At 39.4% G+C, this 20187-nt stretch overlaps 1 protein-coding gene across 3 annotated transcripts in view; it reads left to right on the top strand.

The window, feature by feature from the left end:
* TTLL5 (tubulin tyrosine ligase-like family member 5) overlaps window positions 1-20187 on the top strand; it is a 306711-nt gene that overhangs the window by 45911 nt on the left and 240613 nt on the right. For all 3 annotated transcript variants that reach the window (XM_011949527.1, XM_011949526.1, XM_011949528.1), the window contains exons 10-12: window positions 9017-9118; window positions 10879-10970; window positions 11738-11845. In XM_011949527.1, the coding sequence (XP_011804917.1) occupies window positions 9017-9118; window positions 10879-10970; window positions 11738-11845 (302 nt within the window). The remainder of the gene's footprint in view (window positions 1-9016; window positions 9119-10878; window positions 10971-11737; window positions 11846-20187) is intronic.

The following is a 20187-nucleotide window of genomic DNA, read 5'->3' as shown; positions in this document are numbered from 1 at the left end:
CCAAGTAGCTGGGACTACAGGCGCCCACCACCACACCCAGCTAATTTTTTGTATTTTTAGTAGAGATGGGGTTTCACTGTGTTAGCCAGGATGGTCTTGATCTCCTGACTTCATGATCTGCCCACCTCGGCCTCCCAAAGTGCTGAGATGACACAGGTGTGAGCCACCACACCTGGCCTGTTGAGGTGCTTTTTAAGTTTTAAGGTAATGTGACTTACGAGATTAAGTTCAAGTTGTTATATTTTGAAGTTTTGTGTCCTATAGCCACAGAATTTTATAGGTAATTGTTTTCATAAACCCTTTAAATTGTTTAAAATAAGTATGCAACTACTATGCTGTGTTCTTCTCCCCAACAAAACTAAATTTTTGTATTAGCCAACTAGTTCGCCCTGAAGTTCTTTTCATGCGTAGTGCCTTTGATATAGAGCAGGGGTGTCCAATCTTTTGGCTTCCCTGGGCCACACTGCAGGAAGAATTGTCTTGGGCCACACGTAAAATACACTAACAGTAGCTGATGAGCTTAAAAAAAAATTGCAAAAAAACTCATAATATTTTAAGAAAGTTTATAAATTTGTGTTGGGCCACATTCAAAGCTGTCCTGGGCTGTATGCAGCCTGTGGGCCTCAGGTTGGACAAGCTTGTTATAAAGCATAGCAGTTTAGGAGGTGGTTTGCATCTGTGAGTGGTCACAACAAGCTAAAAAAGCCTGGTCTGTGTATGTCTCTGTATTTTAGAAAACGCAATTGGAAGATGGGAAATACCATGGATAAAAGAAGGCTACCTATTTATGTACAGGTGCTTTGACAAATATTATTGTACCCTGACAACTATTATTTTAGAATGGTCTTTTAATGATTTTAGAGACTTAGTTTTTTTGAAATGTATCCTATGACTTGAAATCAGTGAAAGTGGACTAACCAAACCTTCTCGCTGGTGGAGCTCTGTGTTCCATTCCCCTCTAGGTGGCAGTGACAGCATTTATAAGTCCCATCATATTCTTAACTGAGATTTTGAGTTTGAGCCCTGGGAACATTGGAGACTACCAAAACTCTCTAGTTCTGGCCTCTTGTTTCTTGAAAATTGAGAAAGGGAAGAACTGAAACATCTCCCAGTTATTAGATAAAGGGCTGGACCAGGCATCTGAACATGAGCTGACTACTAGCTCTAATCAGGTTTTTATAGGAAAGAAATTGTTGATAATGTTTGTAGACACATGTGCTCTCATGAAGGATCACTATACAAAATTAGGTGTAAAAGCCTATTCCTGGCCAGGTGTGGTGGCTCACACCTGTAATCCTAGCACTTTGGGAGGCTGAGATGGGAGGATTGCCTGAGGCCAGGAGTTTAAGACCAGCTTGGTCAACATTGCGAGACCGCATCTCATGAAAAAAAAAAAAGAAAAAAAGCCTATTCCTTATGTTATTTAGAACAAAATGAAGGTAAAATACACTCCTAACTTCTCAGATATGCAAGGTGCTGAGGATTTTCAGCTTTATAATTTGAGACTTCTGAGCTTTCTCTCTTTTGTATTACAAGTTTCATCATTCTCCTTCCTCTGCTCATCCTCACCTTAACTTCTCTCCTGTGTCAAGTTTTAGAAACTGATTATGTCCTGCCAAAAATTGGACTTTGGGAATAGAGAAAAGAGATGGAGGTTGTGCTTCACTGTTTCTCAAGGATATCATACCAATATGTTTTGCTTAATATTCCAAAGATATTGTCACCAACAATATTAACAGCCCTCTCTGTGGGTGAAATTTGGCACAATTTTAAGACCTTTCTGGTTCAGAGCACAATGTGAGAACAATAGCACCAATGTTTATTATAGAATTTACTACAAATATGCAAGTGCTTTGGCTAACTGGTTGTGTGTTGGAAGTCAGAATCTACTGAATTAAGTATAACCCTTTTGCTTCCAGCAGAAACAAAAAAATTTATATATATATACATGTAGTCAATGGATGTTTTTTCTCAGGATAATTAGAAAAACAGCTTTTAAAAAACTCAGACCAAGTGGACCAGAAAACAACATGAATTTTCAGGGCTTTGGTTAGGTTTACCTGAAAGTGTAGGTGAATAAAAAAGCTTTATCAAAGCTTTACAAAAGCATGACACATGGCAATATGATGCGCTGTTTGCGAGAGTCCCATGAGGGTACATTGTTCCGTGCAGTAATTTCAATGTGCCTAAGTTCTTGTGTCTTCACTCATTCTGTATCTTGACATTCACTTGCTTTGTTGTAACCCTCAGAGTCTGTTCAACTATGTCGACAGTCTGTAGCATCTCCAGATCTGCAACTTTTAGTTATCTTGGGCCACATGTATTTTATGTAGACATAACTGAAGATAATCAGTTTGGGATGAGATTACTGGGTTACACTGAGGCTCAACAAGAAAAACCATCATCTTTCCTAAAGAGATGGAACAGGAGGCAAATACAATTCATTTTCTTCTTTAGAAATGAATTCTTTTACACCCTGTCACTTCTGTTTTGGACCTCAAATTAATGCTAGGGGACAGAAAGATTAAGTTCATTTCACAAGACAGTTTTGTGATATAAGTTATTTTGTGTAAATTTTTTTACACAAAATTAAATTTACGAAAACCCTAGTTTCTGTATAGGTGAGTGTTTTTAGTTGTCCTTATTGTTTTATTAACATAAGAAGTGGGAGAACTCTGTTTTCTTATGTGTGGGTAAAATATTGAAGAAGTGTTGCAATTGTTCCCCCTGGTATTTGGGTGCAACTTCTTGTGATTGTCACAGTAGCCCTCAGAGGTCCTCTGTGCTTTTGAATTTTGCTTGCATGTTGCTGTTTTGCACCACCAGGGGACACTCAGTTTCCACAGAGGGGTGCTGTGCTCTACCAAAATGGTGCCACCCATGCAGTGGAGGTGGGAGGAGAGGACTCTGGGAAGGTCCCGGTTGGAACAGCCTTTTTTCTGCCTCAGCCATATTATTCAGTGGAAATTCAGAAAAGACCCCAAAACATGTGTACTGCCTTTCCCTTTCTCCCCACCCCCAGTTCCTTCTTCAGTAGCCTTCCTTGCTAATTAACACTGGCTCCGCAGGGATATTTACCTTTTCTCTGCTGGATTCCTGTGGTTTTGAAAGAATTCAGGTACTTGCTGGTTGCCAAGGAATTCAGATTACCTCACAGGCTGCACACTGTCCAGAATCTGCCACAGCAGCAAGTAGGGGGAAGAGACACCAACAAGGGGGAGAAAACCCTTTCCAGTGCTCATTGTCACCCTCCCTGCAGGCCCTTGCTGTTTGTGAAGTTTGAGTCATTTCTGGCTCTAAAGACAAGGGATCAGGCTGGTAATCCCCTCCCAGACGGCTCTGTAGGGCGCTGCCTAGTCACTGCAGCACTTTGGCAGTCTCCCGGCTGCAGCTGGTTGACAGCAGATCAGAGAGCTCTTGGGCCTCTTGTTCTCTTCCATAAGATTTTTCTGGGTCAGGCCAGGATGAAACCCAGTAGCTCCTGGCAAGGCTGCCTGAGGTGCTGTCTCTTCATCATCCAGACCTCTCTGCCTCAAAATGCCTACACCTGTTGAAGGATAACTCATGTGCCACAGCAAGGGGCTCCTCGAGGCTGGCCTTCTCTTTTCTTTGTACATTTGTACAAATGTATGTTTGTACAATACACATTTCCTGAATGTTTGTCAGGAAATATAACTACCAAAGAGGATGTTAAACTTCTATGTCTAGAATGCCTGTGACTCTGATCATAGGAAGATACGGTATAAAAAAAAAAGTTTTTAAGAAAACAGCAGGACAGAAAAAAAAAAAAAGAATATGTGGGGTCATATTCTTAGAAGAACAGACTAGTTTTTGAATAGGGGAAGAGAGTTTAAAAGATGCCGCTAACTCTCTGGTTTCCTTCTTATTTTGGTTCCATATTGGTAAAGATCTTGGAGCAAGCAACTCCAGTGCAGTTTCAGTTAATGTTTGCCAAGTCCCTATCGTATGCCAAACATTGAAATCTTTTCTCCACACAGACGTTCAGACTTTTAGACAAATTATTACCATTGTCTTGATTCTCAGGGGGAGACATTAGAAAGCAAAAAGGAAATGTAACTTACGATTTAAAAATTTATTGTCAAAATAAAGATATTGTCAAAGACAATTCATATTTGTTTGCAGTGTGGTTAAAAAACGGGGAGGGGGCGGCAAATAGTTCTATATTCATCAATAGGCTGAGAAATAGTACCTAGGGTTTTGAATTTAGCAAAGAAAGTAGGAACTCCCCCACTTTTTCTTAGCTTGAAGGTCAAGGCCTTAAAGGTCTGTCGTGACAACTTTCCTAAATCTTGATCTCATTAAGAGGGAGATTCAAGACTCTATTGTGTAAATGTTGGCCTACATTAGGATGAGTGCAGTCATGTAGTCATGTGCTATATAACAATGGGCAAAGAAGGACCACATATACTATGGTAGTCCCATAAGATTGTAATGGAGCTGAAAAATGTCTGTCGCCTAGTGACATTGTAATCTCATAACACAATGTATTACTTTTCCTATGTTTAGATAATACTTGCCATTGTGTTCCGATTGCCTACAGTATTGAGTATAGTACAATGCTGTACAGGTTTGTAGCCTAGGAGCAAGAGACTATACTATCTATCCTAGGTGTGTAGTAGGCTATACCATCCAGGTTTGTGTCAGTACCCTCTATGATGTTCACACAACGATGAAATTGGCCTGTGAATGCATTTTTCAGAACATATCCCCATTGTTAAGTGACGAATGGTTGTATGTGCAAACGTGGTCCTGGAGTACCTAGTAAATAGTGCCCTTTTAGATTATTGTTAATAGAGAAATTGTGTTGAAACTTCAGACCTAAAGAAGGTGAAATTTTATACTATATGATGGTCTAAATCAAAGGTCACTAACATAAATGCTCACAAGTACATTCACTGAAAGAAGAGTGGAGACTGGAGAATGGAGAGTACATGTACCATCTAGAGGCATTTGCTACTTAGTGCCAGCAGCTGCTGATATTGCCAGATCTGGTTTGTTAAGTGAGGCTTGAACATGTAGATTTTTATTGTGAAACAAACCACTGTTTTACACTTTTAACTTTGAAACCATTTTGAACTTATAGAGTTGTAAGACCTGTAAGAATTATGTGAAAAATTGCCTTTTACCCTATGTCTAGAGATCTCATTCCAATTCTGCCAGTTATCCTAAGGAATTTTTTTTTTAAACTACAAAAGGATCCAATCAGGGATCACATGTTGTGTTTAGCCGTCAGGTCTCTTTAGTCTCCTTCAGTTTGAAACAGTTTCTTAGTTACTCTTTGACTTTCATGATCTCAGCATTTTTGAAGATTACAGGCCAGTCATTTTGTGGATTGTCCCTCAATTTGGGCTTGTCTGATATTTTCTCATGAAGAGACCTAGGTAATGCATTTGGGGCCAGAATACCACAAAAGTGATACTAATTCTTGTCATTGCATTATGTCTGATGGCACATGCTAGTCATTTAGTGGTGTTTGACTACTTGCTGTAGGTGATACCTACTAGATTCTTGCACTGTAAAGTTATTTGGTCTTACCGTTTGTAATTAGTAAGTATTTTATAGGGAGATGCTTTAAATCGTGTAAAATTTAATTCTTCATCTCATTTCTCAGTTGTAAGAGAAATCTATTGATTTTTCTTGCCTTAATGAATTATTGCTATGGTAGTTGCCAAATGATGATTTTCTAATTCCATCATAACTTTTACTTTTGTTTTTTGGCATTTTTCCATAAGGAAGAGCTTTCTCTTCTTATTTATTTATTCATCTATTTATTTATACCAATGCAGACTCAAGCATTCCTATTTTATTTAATGGGTTATAATTCTTTACTATCATGATTTATTTTGATGCTCAAATTGTCCCAGATTTGGCCAATGGGAGACCTCTCAAGCTGGCTTTGTGTCCTTTTGACGTGTCTTTATCATTCTTTGAGCACAAGATGTTTCCGGCTCATCTTGTTCTTTCTCTGTTCTAGCCCTGAAATCAACCATTTCTCCAGGGAGCACTGGTTGCTTTTTCATGGAGTATAGTATTTAGAAATCAATATCTGGGTGCTAGATATGCTCACTGTCCTGGGGCATTTCTGCTTTCAGATCCTGGCCATGAACAGAATTAGGAAATTATGTATATATGTACATATACACGTACATCTATATTTCCATATATGTCTCTAATGTATTGTTGAAAAACAGAAGTTTATACTAGTACCCACAATTCTAGTTCAAAACTACAGAGTTCCTTCTCATATTTTGCTTTTCGTATTTTAAAATCTCTTCTCCAACAGCAGGAAATCTGGCTCCCAGTATCTTTAATATATTTATTTATTTGCTCAGTTCCTTTGTATGTGGCCAGATTCATTACCCCACTGGGCCACTGTCCCACTCAGATGCCGTTTTTATATGGATTTAGACCTCTATTTGGTGGCCACCCTGCTTAGAAAACCTCCTTCTGCTTCTGGGTGACTTCCCATCCTAGTCACCATCTTCCCTTTTTTTTTTTGGTTACTCACCATCTTCCTCATGTGGGCCCTGGCTACCACTGGGTTGCAAGAAGGAAGGTCTGATTTTTATATGTTGTTCAGGTAATTAAAGTTTAAAAAAAAAAAAACAAAGCTTTTGTAGGTTAATCAGAACTTGACCAGTAGGTCAGATTCAAGACTAATGTGACCTCTGGTCTAGACAATAAAAAAGAAAATAGTGATCAGATGTTGATGATGGCTTATTTAATATGGATTTTAGTGATAGCTATAAGCTTTTACTGGGGTAGGAGGAAAGATGAACACACACACCTTTTCTCTACGTAGTATATGTTCCCCACTAGACTGAGGGAGATACGGAGTGGAGCACTTTCACCCTTTGGGGGAACTTTTCCTTTAAGCTTTTTTGTTTCACTTTAATTTTTGCTTCCTTCTGCTTCATACACTCAGTTTAGAATTCTACGCTTTGATATTAGAAATCTTATCCTTGCTGGGGTTCAGAATAAAACACTCCAGTGAAAAGGAGGATTAGGAAGAAGAAACATGATTTTTTTTTTTTTTTAAGATGTGTAGCCCTCTTGAAGAAAAGAATGTAGGAATGACAAATGTGTTGGTACCAGATTCCAGCTTACCACAGACTTTTGTCAGGCTTTTCATGTTGACCAAGTTAGATCAGGTACTTGTAGTAACTACAAGAGATGAAAAGCCTCTTTTTCTGAAGCAGAAGCTTTCCTCTCCTTCTAACTTATTATTCATTGCGGGGAGAGGATGGCAGGAGGGATGTCACCTTGAGGTAATGTCTGGCTGAGGCAGGCAGCCTCTGTGGGGCCAGCGCAGGACCCCTTTGCATCTCACAAGAATTCAGAGAATGACTGTCTTCAACTTGCTTGGACAGTCTATCAGAGGAAGATTGGGATGCATAGGCAAGGCTTACTCACCAGGGCACTGGGGTGTGACATGGCTAGAAGTTAAGTGATAACTACTGGAAGTTGGAAGTTTCTAGAAAATCTGGGGTCCTTCTCAAGCATAGACGTAATAATGCTCATCAAACTCTTGTCTTTTAGCCTAGTCATCATTTTCTTTGTCCACATCCTTTTTCCTATCCTTGTGTTTGTTTATTTTAGTTTTTTGGGTTTGGGTTTTTTCCTTTTCACTTTTCTTTCTTTGGCTCTTGTATATTTCTGGTACAGGGAATTAGGGAGTGGAGATAGTGGGTGGATGAGAAGAAACAGAGAAGAGGAAAATTTTTTAATGCTGACCTTTAATGTGGTGAAAATTCATGTTGACTTCATAGTCTGAGTAAGCATATGTAAATAATTTGTAAGTCATATGAAAATAAACTTGTGGCCTTCTTTTTTTTTCACACACTTGGATATGCCTCTTGGGAAAACCACTCTAGTGAAGGGTGATATGGTTACAGTGGTATGTAAACAGGGGTTGATATTTACCATAACCATTCGCCTTGAGTGTCCTTTTGTTGATACTGAGCATCACTGGAAAGTTCTCTCTTTCCCTGGTTACTTCCTTCAGAGGCACATATATTTTATACTTTGGCCTTCTTTTGACAACAGTCCAGGATATCATATTGCTTCCCTGTTTTCAGCGGGCTCCATGTTTTATTCCTCTTTCTTTTGCCTTCATTCCAAATTCAGGACTAAGTCTCTTGCACTGTGCCCATATTTATGCTGTTTTGCTTTGTCTGCTGTTAATGCTGTCATTATCATTCTTTTTTAAATGAGTATTATGGATCAGTAATTTTTTTCATTGAATGCTGTAGTACCAGGCACTGTGTGGGCACTCAGTAAGTGTGTCTGTTGCCTAGGCTGGAGTGTAGTGGTGCGATCACAGCTCACTGCAGCCTCTGTCTCCTGGGCTCAAGCAGTCTTCTCGCCTTAGCTTTCCAAGTAGCTGGGACTACAGGTGCACACTACCACGCCTGCTTAATTTGTTAATTTTTTGTAGAGATAGGTTCTTGCTCTGTTGCCTAGGCTGGTCTCAAACTCCTGGGCTCGAGCAGTCCTCCTGCCTTGGCCTCCCAAAGCATTGAGATTACAGGCATGAGCCACCATGCCCAGCCAGTTGTTATTTCTTGACCAGCTAATGCTGTATCACAGTATCCTACACACAGTTTCCCAGGTTGTAAATAGCTATATTTTCAATTTTCGTTCTTCCTATTGGTGTAATGTTCTATATAAGAGAAGCAGTGTCTTGTTGTGATTAAGTACATGGGTTTTGGAGTTGGTGTGATCTTGAACAAGTTATTTAATAGACCACATTTCGTTTTCACATCTATTTTTCCACTTGGATACAATATTATCTACTACTTCATAGGGTTGCTTTAAGGATTGAATGAAGTATGACATTATAAAACACTTAGAATGGGAGTTAGCACTTCGTAGGCACTCGGTATTTGTTAGATAATGATATTACCCTCCTTTATTATTATCTCATTGATCCTCAGTTCCAGCCTGTATGTCCTTGAAACTCTTCCTGGCATTTAACCTGTTTCCCTTCTATCAGGTTTGCAACTGTGCGATATGATCAAGGAGCCAAGAACATTCGGAACCAGTTCATGCATCTGACAAACTACAGTGTGAACAAGAAGAGTGGAGACTATGTCAGGTACTGGCTGTGTCTGAGCCAGAAGTCAGAGGTGTCAGTCTCAGATGCGGGTGTTGTAGAGGTGGAAAGGTAACATGTGGCACTGGAGGATAACGTTACATTAATGTCCATGTACCATTTATGGAAAACTGTTAGTCATATAACAGTGTTGAGGCATATCTCCTGCTGCTTCTCCATTGCCTCCCCAGTTAACAGTGTCACCTTTCTCTACCAAATTGTGCTTTCACAAGTTTTTCTTCCTCATTGCCTTCCCTCACTTGACATAGGGATGGGAATTTAATAGGCATATGGAACGTTTTAGAAGTTAAGAAATGAGGTCATTTCAGCGCTTGGCAAACATATCAAAAGCTTAAAAAATGGCTGTACCCTTTGACCCTGCGGTTCCATTTCTAGGAACTTAACCTTAAGAAATAAAAGATGTACACACAGGATCAGCGATAAGAATGTTCATTACTGTATATTTGTAGGTGGAAAAAGCAGGTTATCAGCACATGCAACTTATGTTCTTGCTTGAATATGAGATATCTAAAGCTGCTTATTTTTGCTGAGCGGGGAGGAAGAAAAGACCAGAAGTAATACCGAAGTGTTAATTTAGCTTAACTATAGTGGGTAGGATTGTGAGTGAGTGATTTTTATTTTCTTCTCTGTGCTATTATGTATTTTCTAAATTTTTGTAAAATAAATACTTGTATGATCAAGAAAAAGAAAAGGAAAAAGTTAAAGAAAGAAAGAAATAAGGCCATCTCAGCAAAGGATTCAGTGGAAGGGAGTACCAGCCCAGCTGTGTGGAAATATTCTTTTTGCTCTGTTTTCTTTCATCCCGATCATTTTGCCAAAAAGTAGAAAAGTAGAAAAGAGACCCAAATAGTTACTTTCTACTCAGACTAAAAATAGGTTCTTAGCAGGTCCAAGGAAAGAAAGAAAGGAATCTGGAAGTGATAGAATAGTTGCTGAAGCTATATAGGTTTCGTCAAATGTCCTGTGAGCAGCGTTTGCATTGACTGAAGAGATCACACCTCCACTGTGAAAGATGAGCAAAGGCACAATTGGTGGAAAGTGGGATGCTGGTAGGGAGTGAGGAGACAGCTGCAAAACACAGGTTCCAGATTGCAGGGCTCTTCCAATATTCACGGGAGGCTGTGCTGTTTGCCATTCCGCTGCCATAGCAGTAGTATACCTTCCCACTCTTACTGTCACTCCAGTGTACTCTCTCTTCAGTGATACCTCAAAAAATATCAAGAAAAGCTATGTCTACTGCCAGAGAGGAGGGAGCCTGCTTCAGATGCCAAAGCAATTCTGTGTGGAATTATTTCACCAGCGTGCTGCACCAGGTTAACTCACTCACCCATCCCAACTCAGTTCTGGTCTGAAAATGGCATCAGAGGTTGTTTTGTGTACTCAGGTGACATTCACCTCAAGGGTTAATTATCTGTCAATTTATTGTAACCATTCTTAGTTTACCTTCTTTCACACATTGCTCTCACTCTTTCTTGATGCATAATTGTTTGGTTAAAGAATTTGCTGCCTTCTTCCCCACCCTCTTGAAAAAGGCAAACTATATGCATTTTCATTTCCATTGAAGAAATTGGTATGAAAGGATATATGACAAAAAGGACCAAGAAAAAGTGAGTAACTGGAAGTCAGCAAAGTGAATTTAAAAAAAAAAACCAAAACTTAAAAAGACAAGAAGGCTGTTTGCAAAGAATCTTGTTATTATAGCCAAGCCTAGTTACATATGTGACTTTATTAATTTGTTTTAGTTGTGATGATCCAGAAGTGGAGGACTATGGAAACAAATGGAGCATGAGTGCTATGCTTAGGTACCTGAAACAAGAAGGCAGAGATACAACCGGTGAGTACTGGGCCTTTTTCCTTCTTGACTTCTCTTCTTTGGATAACTTTATCATTGTCTCTTGCCAGGAATCATTCTCTATTGCTTTGATAGTGTTGCTGAGATGGGATGATTGTCCTTGGTGTTACTTTTTCCTGCAGTTGACAAGCTGGGGAACAGGTTTTCCATTACCCTCAAAATCCCTTTTCTTGTTTCTGGTCTGAAAGGCGTAACTTTTTCCTTTAATTCTTAGTGAATTTACCCTTCTTGAATGTTGAACTGCTGACTAAAATATGGTCAGCTTTTTATATAATAAATTGCCTGTCTCCATATTGGCCCCAAGTTTTGAGTTTTCTAAGTTAATCCCTCTCATTCATGTTGCTGAGCTGGAGAATGGGCACTGTTTGAGCACAGGGCTTCAAATCAAAATGGGCACAATTGCTGAGCCTTGAGCAGAATGGGAAACTGTGTGCCAAAAGAGACTGTCTCAGTTCACAAGGGAAAGGGTTATGGGGAAGTGTAAGAAAGGAAGTGAGGCTCCTATTCCATTAGGTGTCTGTCTTTTGTCATAAGAGGCCACCTGAGGGTATCCCTTGGCACCTACATTCTTGACTGTGTGAACTGTTCACAGATATGCCTGCCTCCATAGCACCCATTCAGAAGTCTGCCATATAGAGACTTTTTTGACTGAGCACGCATGCTTTCATAGTTACATTGTTATCTGGAATCCAGTTCCTAATCCATGTATTTTGGTATTGAGTCTGAAATTTAAAAATTTTTGTTTGCAGCATTGATGGCCCATGTAGAAGACCTGATCATTAAGACTATAATCTCTGCTGAACTAGCTATTGCTACTGCCTGTAAAACCTTTGTTCCTCATCGCAGCAGTTGTTTTGGTAAGGAGACTCGAGAAGCTTAACATGTTTGTGAAGAGGATCTTGGGAAGTTGGATGGGATTCTTGGGTAGAGAGGCTTAGTGATTCTGTAGCAGGAAGAGGTATGTGATGGACTTTTGTTTCTTTCTAAGCATATGTAGCATATGAAGAGCCTACTAAGAGGCCAATAGTGAGCTTGGTCAGAAGTCCCCTGAGGAATAACTAGCTTTCTGTGTGGGAAGCAGGGACTGGAACGAACGTGTTGGTCTTTCTGTCAGAGTGCAGTCAGAAAAAGTCTGCAACAGACTGTACAGGAATCCAACTCTAACAAATATATTCCAGAGCTCCTTGGCAGCCAGACTGGGAACAGTTCCAAGAAGCCCTGGCTGGTACCAGTATGTGCTTTCTCCCATTTTCCGATGACTCCTCCTTTTTGTTTGAGTCTTCTTTCTAGTGTGTTCCTCCCCCTTCTCTCTTTCTCCCATTCCTCTTCCACTTTCTTTTCTTCCTCTTTCTCTTCCCCTTCTCCTTCCCTTCCACTCTACCCCCCAACTCCCTGACTGCACAGAGAAAGAATAAGCAGTTCACAACTACAGGATCAGGAAATGTTACCTACTGATCCTAGCTATGATGGTAGCACTGAGGGTGCCTATGGACATTGCTTCCTATGTGGAAATGAATGGATTTGTGATTGCCCATGTGAATGTCTTTAAAGTCACATAGGCTTTTGGCAGTGTTAGGCTTTGTTAGTAAAATACACTAGGGTCTTTAATGGGGAGGATGATTAAAGTGTGGTGTGGAGTGATACAGGTAGTAAGGATATGAGAGTCATGGCTTGCTTAGAAGGCAGAGTAACAGGGAAATAAAGAACATGGGTTTTAGAGCCTGACAGCCTTAGTTTGTAACTATATATATCCCTATCTAGTTTTGTGATTTTCAGCAAGTTACTCTAATCCTGTTTCCTCAACTATAAAATGGCAGTAATGATGGTGTCTACCTCCTGAGAGTACCATGAAGATCAAATGAGATGATGCACGCAGAGCGCTTGACACAATGTCTGGCCCTTACGTTGTACTCAATACAAATTATTTGTTATTTTTATAATTAGATGTCATAATTCTTGATCTCTTTAGCAGATTATCATAACAGGCTATATTTGAGGGACACTTGAAGGGAATTGTTGAGATCGAGTAGAAGATGGTAGATAAATCAGGACCTAAAATTATATGGGAAAAGAAGAGGTTGTAATATACTTTTTAAAATACATACCTGATCATGTCTTCTAAAATCCTTAAATGGTTCCCTAGGCTTAAATTGTATAATGGAAACTTAATATGACCTGAAAGCCTTCTAAGGTAACTCAGGTAACTCTTCTAGAATTCCATTTCCCCTCATGTACCTTATAATCCAGCTGTGCTATACTATACTTCTAAGCACTCTGTAGTTTTGTGCCACTGTATGAGTTCTGCTGTTTGGCCTAAAAACTCTCCTTCTGTCTGTGCCTTGCACACTGCCATTTCTTTTCTAAGATTTAGTTCTCCACATTGCCTCCTCCTTCATGCTGTTCTTTTTTTTATTGAGGCAAGGTCTTGCTCTGTTGCCCTGGTTGGAGTACTGTGGCATGATCACCGTTCACTGCAGCCTTCACCTCCTGGGCCCAAGTGATCCTCCCATCTTAGTCTCCTGAGTAGTTGGGACTATAGGCATGTGTTATCCTGCCTGGCTAATTTTTTAAAAAACTTCTTGTAGAAATGTGACCTCACTAGGCATTATGCTTTTCTGTGCTTGTTTGATCATTCTCTTTTCCTATCACATCATGATGTTTTGTTTATACATACACTTCCTCAGCAGTGTCTGAGTTTATTTTCTTGAATTCATAATAGTGTCCTTTCTTCCCATTTCACTCTATTTCTGCCAAACCAGAGCTTTCAACATTTCTCTGGTCCTCTTTTAAAATTTTGTTTGTTTGTTTGTTTGTTTAGTTTTGTATTACAGACAGGGTCTCGCTGTTGCCCAGACTAGAGTGCAATGACACAATCATATTTAGTTTACTGCAGCCTTGAACTCATGGTCTCAAGTGATCCTCTTGCCTTGGCTTCCCCAAATACTGGGCTTATAGGCATGAGGTACCAAACCTGGTCCTTTTCTTGCTCGCTACCTCTGCACCTGTTTTACCTTGTGTCTGAAATGCCTTTCTTGTATTACTTTACCTAATCAATTACGGACATTTTTCAAGACAAAGTCAAGTGTCACTTCTTTGGTAATGTTTTTTTCTAATGCTCCCAGAGTTAGCCTGCCCTGCCATATACCCCCAGCACTCTGTTTGTTTGTAACTCTACAATAGTATCTGTATGTTGTCTGGTAGTCATGTGTGTATTTGTCTCCTGTAGTCGACTGGAAACTGCTTGAGGACAGTAAGAATATCTCCATCAGTTTTGCCCCCACCATGCATGTTAGCACTTTTTTAAAAAATTGAAACAGGATCTCACTATGTTGCCCAGTCTGGCCTTGAACTCCTGGGCTCAAAGGATCCACTTGCCTCAGCCTCCTGAGTAGCTAGGACTATAGATGTGTACCACCATGCCCAGTTGCATGTCAGCATCTTTTGCTCTTAGAGGATGTTCAGGAAATGTTTCTTGAGTGAATGATTGGCACTTGCTTTAATTGCTCTTTTGGTGGCCTGACAGTAGACTTCCCAATAGATCTGGTTTGGTAATGGCCTAGAGCTCTTAGAATTATTGTAGACTGTTTGAGGATGGGGTTGGGGGGTTGGGACTAGGAGCATAACTCCAACTTCCAAAATCTCATTAGATTTAAATAATAAATAAAAGCTTATTTTTCTACATCTACTTGGCTCTTATATAAGGGTAAATTTCTGATATCCCTTGCTGTAAAAATCTTTGTTCTAACTAGTTAATTATAAAACCTTTTCTGAATGTTTCCTTTTTTTGGTTTGTTTTACAACTTGGTTGCCTTTTGGAAGCTTGGGAGCTTCATTATTGAACTTACTGGCAATAGAATGTTTGGACGTGAAAGAAGCTGTGACTTTCTCTGACTCAGTGAAATACCCCTTAAGTCCATTTCATCAGCCATGGGTCTCCTTCCTTCCTCCCTACTTGTATTCAGCTTTAATAAACTGAATGCATCTGGAGTTTTTTAAGTTGTTGACTATCTTCTTGGCTTTTGTGGTTCTAATTCCACTTCCTGTCAGCCCTGGGATTTTGTGTGCTTCATTAACCTCATCCCATCAGATATGATTCTGTATACGTGTGTATGTTTGTATGAGTCTCTGCCTCCCACTGACTCCTAACTTCCCCTGGGGTTTAAGTTACAAGGAATAAGCTAGTTTTTTTTCCCATTTATTTTAGAGTAAACAGGAATTGAAAGCTTCCCAGAAGATTTTGGCTTAAACAGAGCATTGGTGCTTTTAGGGGAAACCAACAGACCAGACATGGGGTTCACTATATTCTTTTGATGGTTGTTCCTGTCCTTCCATCTTATGAATCTCTGCCAGGGGCATTCCCTTACTTTCTCAGTATTTGTATCCTACGATCTCTTTCCCATCCTACCACCTGTAATGCTCAACTATGTTTCCAGGTATCTTCAATATCCCATCCTATTTATTTATACATTCAACTTTTCTTCAGTTCCTGCTGTGGGCAAGTCATAGGTTAGCCTTTCAGCAGTGTATTACCATCAAGTTTGTTCCTCTCAAACCAAATTTTACGTAGGATAAGAGATATATATATATCTCCGTTGCACTGTTAGTGTTTAAATGTAGACTTGAGAACCTATACAAACTACCTGAAACTTTGTCATTTAATGCTTTTTCCTAGATTTGCACATCTGATAAGGACCTTAGAGAGTAATTAGTTCAGATGTACAAATTGAAACCGTGAGAAATGAACTCTTGTCCCAGGTTCTAGAGTTAGTGAGTGAAATAACTCAGGTCAAAATGACTCAGCCTGGATCTGTGGGGCTTCAGAAGATGGGTTTTGGCAATCAAATAATCTTGATCTTAAGACTTTGATTTATAGAATTTTTTATGCCTCCCTCAATAAGACAATTTTTTTACAATCTAATTTTTGCTGCCTTCTAAGACTGTGAAAATATGGTACCATGTGACATAATATGCTTAAACAGCAATCCTTTAAATATCCTTAGCAAATTGGCATTGTGAGATACAACTGGCTATGAGAATAGCTTTTTGACCAGTTGAAGAAAAACAGCCAAAAACAACAGGATGTTAGCTGTTCTTTAAAGATGTTGCTGCTGACAGTGGCTTTGTCTCTGTGTATGAGCATGGCTGAAATCATGGATTGTGACCCAGGCCTGGGATCATGGGGACAAGTTGTGGGGCCACTTGTAGAACTGATCAGCCTGGCCTTGTTGTGATCAAAGCCCAGTGACATGTTTGCTCAGGACCAACCATGCCCCCAGAACACCTCTCTGTTGAATGATACCTGGTTTGGTTTTCTATTGCTACCATTCTTGACCATTTCACAGGGTAGCCTGAGGTTCTTATAGAGAGGGTGTCCATAAATAATTGTTGGAAGAATGAAAGCAGGCAGCGTACATTCTCCAACAATGTAAACTACTTGGCCACCCACAGAAAAATAATGAGAGTCATCTGTTTCTTCACTTTTTGAAATAATCTCCTTTTTTGGTTTATCATATACCCCTGTTTAGATGGGAAAGGAAGTTTACTACAGAAGAAACTTATGTAGGAAGTATCTACTGTTTATCAAGCAAACATTGGTTATTTCCTTTAATTTAGTTTTCACTGGTTATTTCTTTTTAGTCTTCAGCAATTTTGATTGGTATTATCTGTGTTTTATAGACATGGAAAAAAGATTCAGAAAGGTTAAATAAGTTGTCCTAGGTCATGCAGCTAATAAATGGCAAAGCCAAATTTGGGAGCCAGGTCTCTCTGGCTCTTTCTCCACCCACATAAAGACATGTCCTTATGAGTCCGGCCACTTTTGGCATGCCCCATATCCTGGATTCTCCCTCTGCTCTACCGTAACTGGATCTCAGGAAAAATGATATCATCCTTTCTAGCAGATCAGGCCTGGAAAGGACACTCCTTTTGCTCTAGTCCTAAATACTCCTTTCAAATCTACCTTTACATCTGGTAACCAGATAGCATATTGATTTCTTGGACTACCTAACAAATTTGCTGTGGGCATTTTCTTTTCATTTTCTTGTGGGCCTGCTTTTTTCTAAAATTCTCCTTCTGGACCCCATATAAAGACTTCCTCTTTAGCTTTTCAGTTTGATTCCAAAGCCAAGGTAAAAAGAATTTCCTTCCTACAATAGCATTTCAGTGGCAGTGAGTTCTGGCTAATGTCAGCACTTTCCATTGCCTCAGGGACGACAGCTTCAGCTGGGACTTTATTTCTGGGGAGAGTTAGTGGATTGATCCAAAATTAGTGGTGTGACATGTTTAGTAATCTATTAGGCCTTGGATGGATTATTATTTTCTTGAGAAAATGTTTTTTTTCCCCTCTCTCCCTAAACTATCTTTTATCAGGCTTTTTCTTAATACAGCTTTAATATGTAAAGTTCTTCCTAAGAATCTCTCTTTTTTTTTATGATTGGTGGCTTTATTATAAATATTTCAAGTCTTGTGATCAGGGTTATTTTGTAGGAAGTGGCTGCCAATTATTTTGTCTTTCTCGAAAACTATGCATTGTTTTTCACTTAAAATATATTTTTTTCATTCAGGATTTCTGAAGTATTTCCTATGTGCTAGTTATGGTGCAGGCTACTTGTAATACAGCAATGAATGAAACATGGACCCTGCCCTCAAGTGATAGGGGGGAGCAGACATGAAATGATAAATGACAGTACAAGTAGTATAAGTGACTCAGGTGCTCTAGGAATGTCTAAGAGTTACTAGCTGTGCCTAGGGGATCCACAGAAAGCCATTTTTAACAGCAGGAATGTAATATAACAACATACAGTGTCGTGACAGGATGTGATTTTTTTGAAATGGTAAGAAGTATGACTAGATGTAGTGTGCATAGAATGGGGGAATAGGAGATAGGGTTATGGAAGTGGATTTGGGCCAGAATATAAAGAATTGACAAGTTTAAATTCATCTTGTAGCTAACAGACAGCCACTGGAAGTTTTTGAGCAGGGGAGCAATAGGATTATTATTATTTTTCTTTAACTTTTATCATAATTTGATCCAAAGCTTAGGATGACAGAATTACAATAAAGGGAATACGGTACAACGTTACTAGCAGTGACTGACTTAAAATCTTCTAGGAACCAAGCTGACATCAGTGTCTATTGTTGGAACAATTCACTGCCTATCTCTATGTGAGTTAAGTTTGTTTTTTTAAGAAAAGTATAATTCTGATGACCTCGAAGAATGGCCTACAATTAGGAGAGGCAAGTGCTAGGGAAATGACTAAGGTGGTAAGAGGTGTGCTGTGATAATATATACTTACCATGGTGACGCAGCAATCTCACTCATAGGTATTTTCCCAGAAGAACTGAAACAATATGTTTTTACAAATACCTGTGTACAAATGTCTATAGCAGCTTTAGCAATAATTGACAAAAATTGGAAACAATCCAAATGTCCATCAACTGTTGAATGGATAAGTAAATTGTGGTATGTCCATATAATGGAGTACTACTCAACTATAAAAAGGAATGAACTACATTATTGGTATGTGTAACAACATAGGTAAATCTCTAAAGCACAATGCTAAGTGAAAGAAGCCAGTCTCAAGAAACTACATATTACATTAATTTCATTTATTTAACTTTCTGGAAAAGGCAGAAAGCAGACAAAAATAAGATCAGTGGTTGCTGAGGGTGGGAGTGCAACTGGAGAGGTGCAAAAGGGAATGTTTGTTAAAATTGTCCTGTGTCTTGTGGTGGTAGACAACTGCATCTATTTGTCAAAACTCACCAAAATGTATACTTTTAAAGGGTGAATTTATTGTATGTAAATTAGACTTTGATAAATCTGCCTGAAAACAAAAAGCAATGATAGATGGATGAACCTCAGAAACATGGTAGATGAAAGAAACCAGACTCAAAAGAGTATATGCCATATGATTCCATTTATGTGAAATTCTAGAAGAAGCAAAACTAATCTGTGGTGAAAGAATAAGACTAGTTGTTACAGGGATGGGGGAAACGGCAGGATACTTACCAGGAAGCAGCACAAGGGGTCCTTTTGGGGTGATGGAAACATTCTGTGTGGGCTGATAGGCATGTGGGTTACATGGATATGTCCAATTATCAAGACTTGTCAAGTTGTATGCTTAGATCTAACTCTTTCATCATATGTAAATTATTCCTCAAAAGGGAACAGAGAAGATTAAAGAGATTAAAGAGGAAGAAACTGGCTGGGCACAGTGGCTCGTGCCTGTAATTCCAGCACTTTGGGAGGCCAAGGAGGGTGGATCACTGAGGTCAGGAGTTTGAGACCTGCCTGGCCAACATGGTAAAACCACATCTCTACTAAAAATACAAAAATTAGCCAGGCATGGTGGCAGGCGCCTGTAATGCCAGCTTCTTGGGAGGCTGAGGCAGGAGAATTGCTTGAACCTGGGATGTAGAGATTGCAGTGAGCCGAGATCGCACCATTGCACTCTAGCCTGGGAGACCAGAGCAAAACTCCATCTCAGAAAAAAAAAAAAAGAGAAAAAGAAACTAAAGAGAAAAATTAAAGACAAGAAAGAGTGATAGAGATTTGGTGACATCTTGTATTTGGGAGGTGATAAGAGAGTGTTTCTAGTTTGGAGCCTGGTGGATGGGGTTACCATTCTCAAGATGAAGAATAATAACAAACCAACAGTTTTAGGGAAAGAAAACAAGGGCTATTTCGTTGAGTGTTGAATACCTATGGAATATCCTAGTGAAGATGTCCAAAAGGCAATTCGAATTATGAATTTGGTGTCCTGGAGACACTTGGTTAAAGATGTGATCATCATATTAATTGTGGCCATGAGAATACATGAGATTGCCTAAGGAGAAAAGTAGAATTGAGAAGGAAGAAGACCTGAGAGTGTCACCCTGAGCAAACCTACCATTGAATATCTGGGTAGAAGAGAAGGAAGGAAAGGAGGAGTGGAAAGAGGAGAATCAGAAGAGAGCAGTGTCCTGGAACCCAAGGGAGAAGAAAGCTCCAATAAGTTAGGAGTGGTCATCAGTTTCAGATGTTTGGGCTTAGCAATGGGGTAGTCTTTGGTGATCATACTGAGAATAATCAGTTATTAGAGAGGGAGCAGAAGCAAATTCTTGGGGCTGGGAATGAGTAGGTGTTAAGAAGTTCAGACTGCTAAGTGTAGATTGCTTTTTCAAGGACCCATATTAAGGAGGTAGGGAGCTAAGTTTG

The sequence above is a fragment of the Colobus angolensis genome, unplaced genomic scaffold, assembly GCF_000951035.1.
Source record: "Colobus angolensis palliatus isolate OR3802 unplaced genomic scaffold, Cang.pa_1.0 Scaffold3, whole genome shotgun sequence".
In the NCBI taxonomy this organism is placed as follows: Eukaryota; Metazoa; Chordata; class Mammalia; order Primates; family Cercopithecidae; genus Colobus; species Colobus angolensis.
This window is presented reverse-complemented; position numbering and strand designations above follow the sequence as displayed.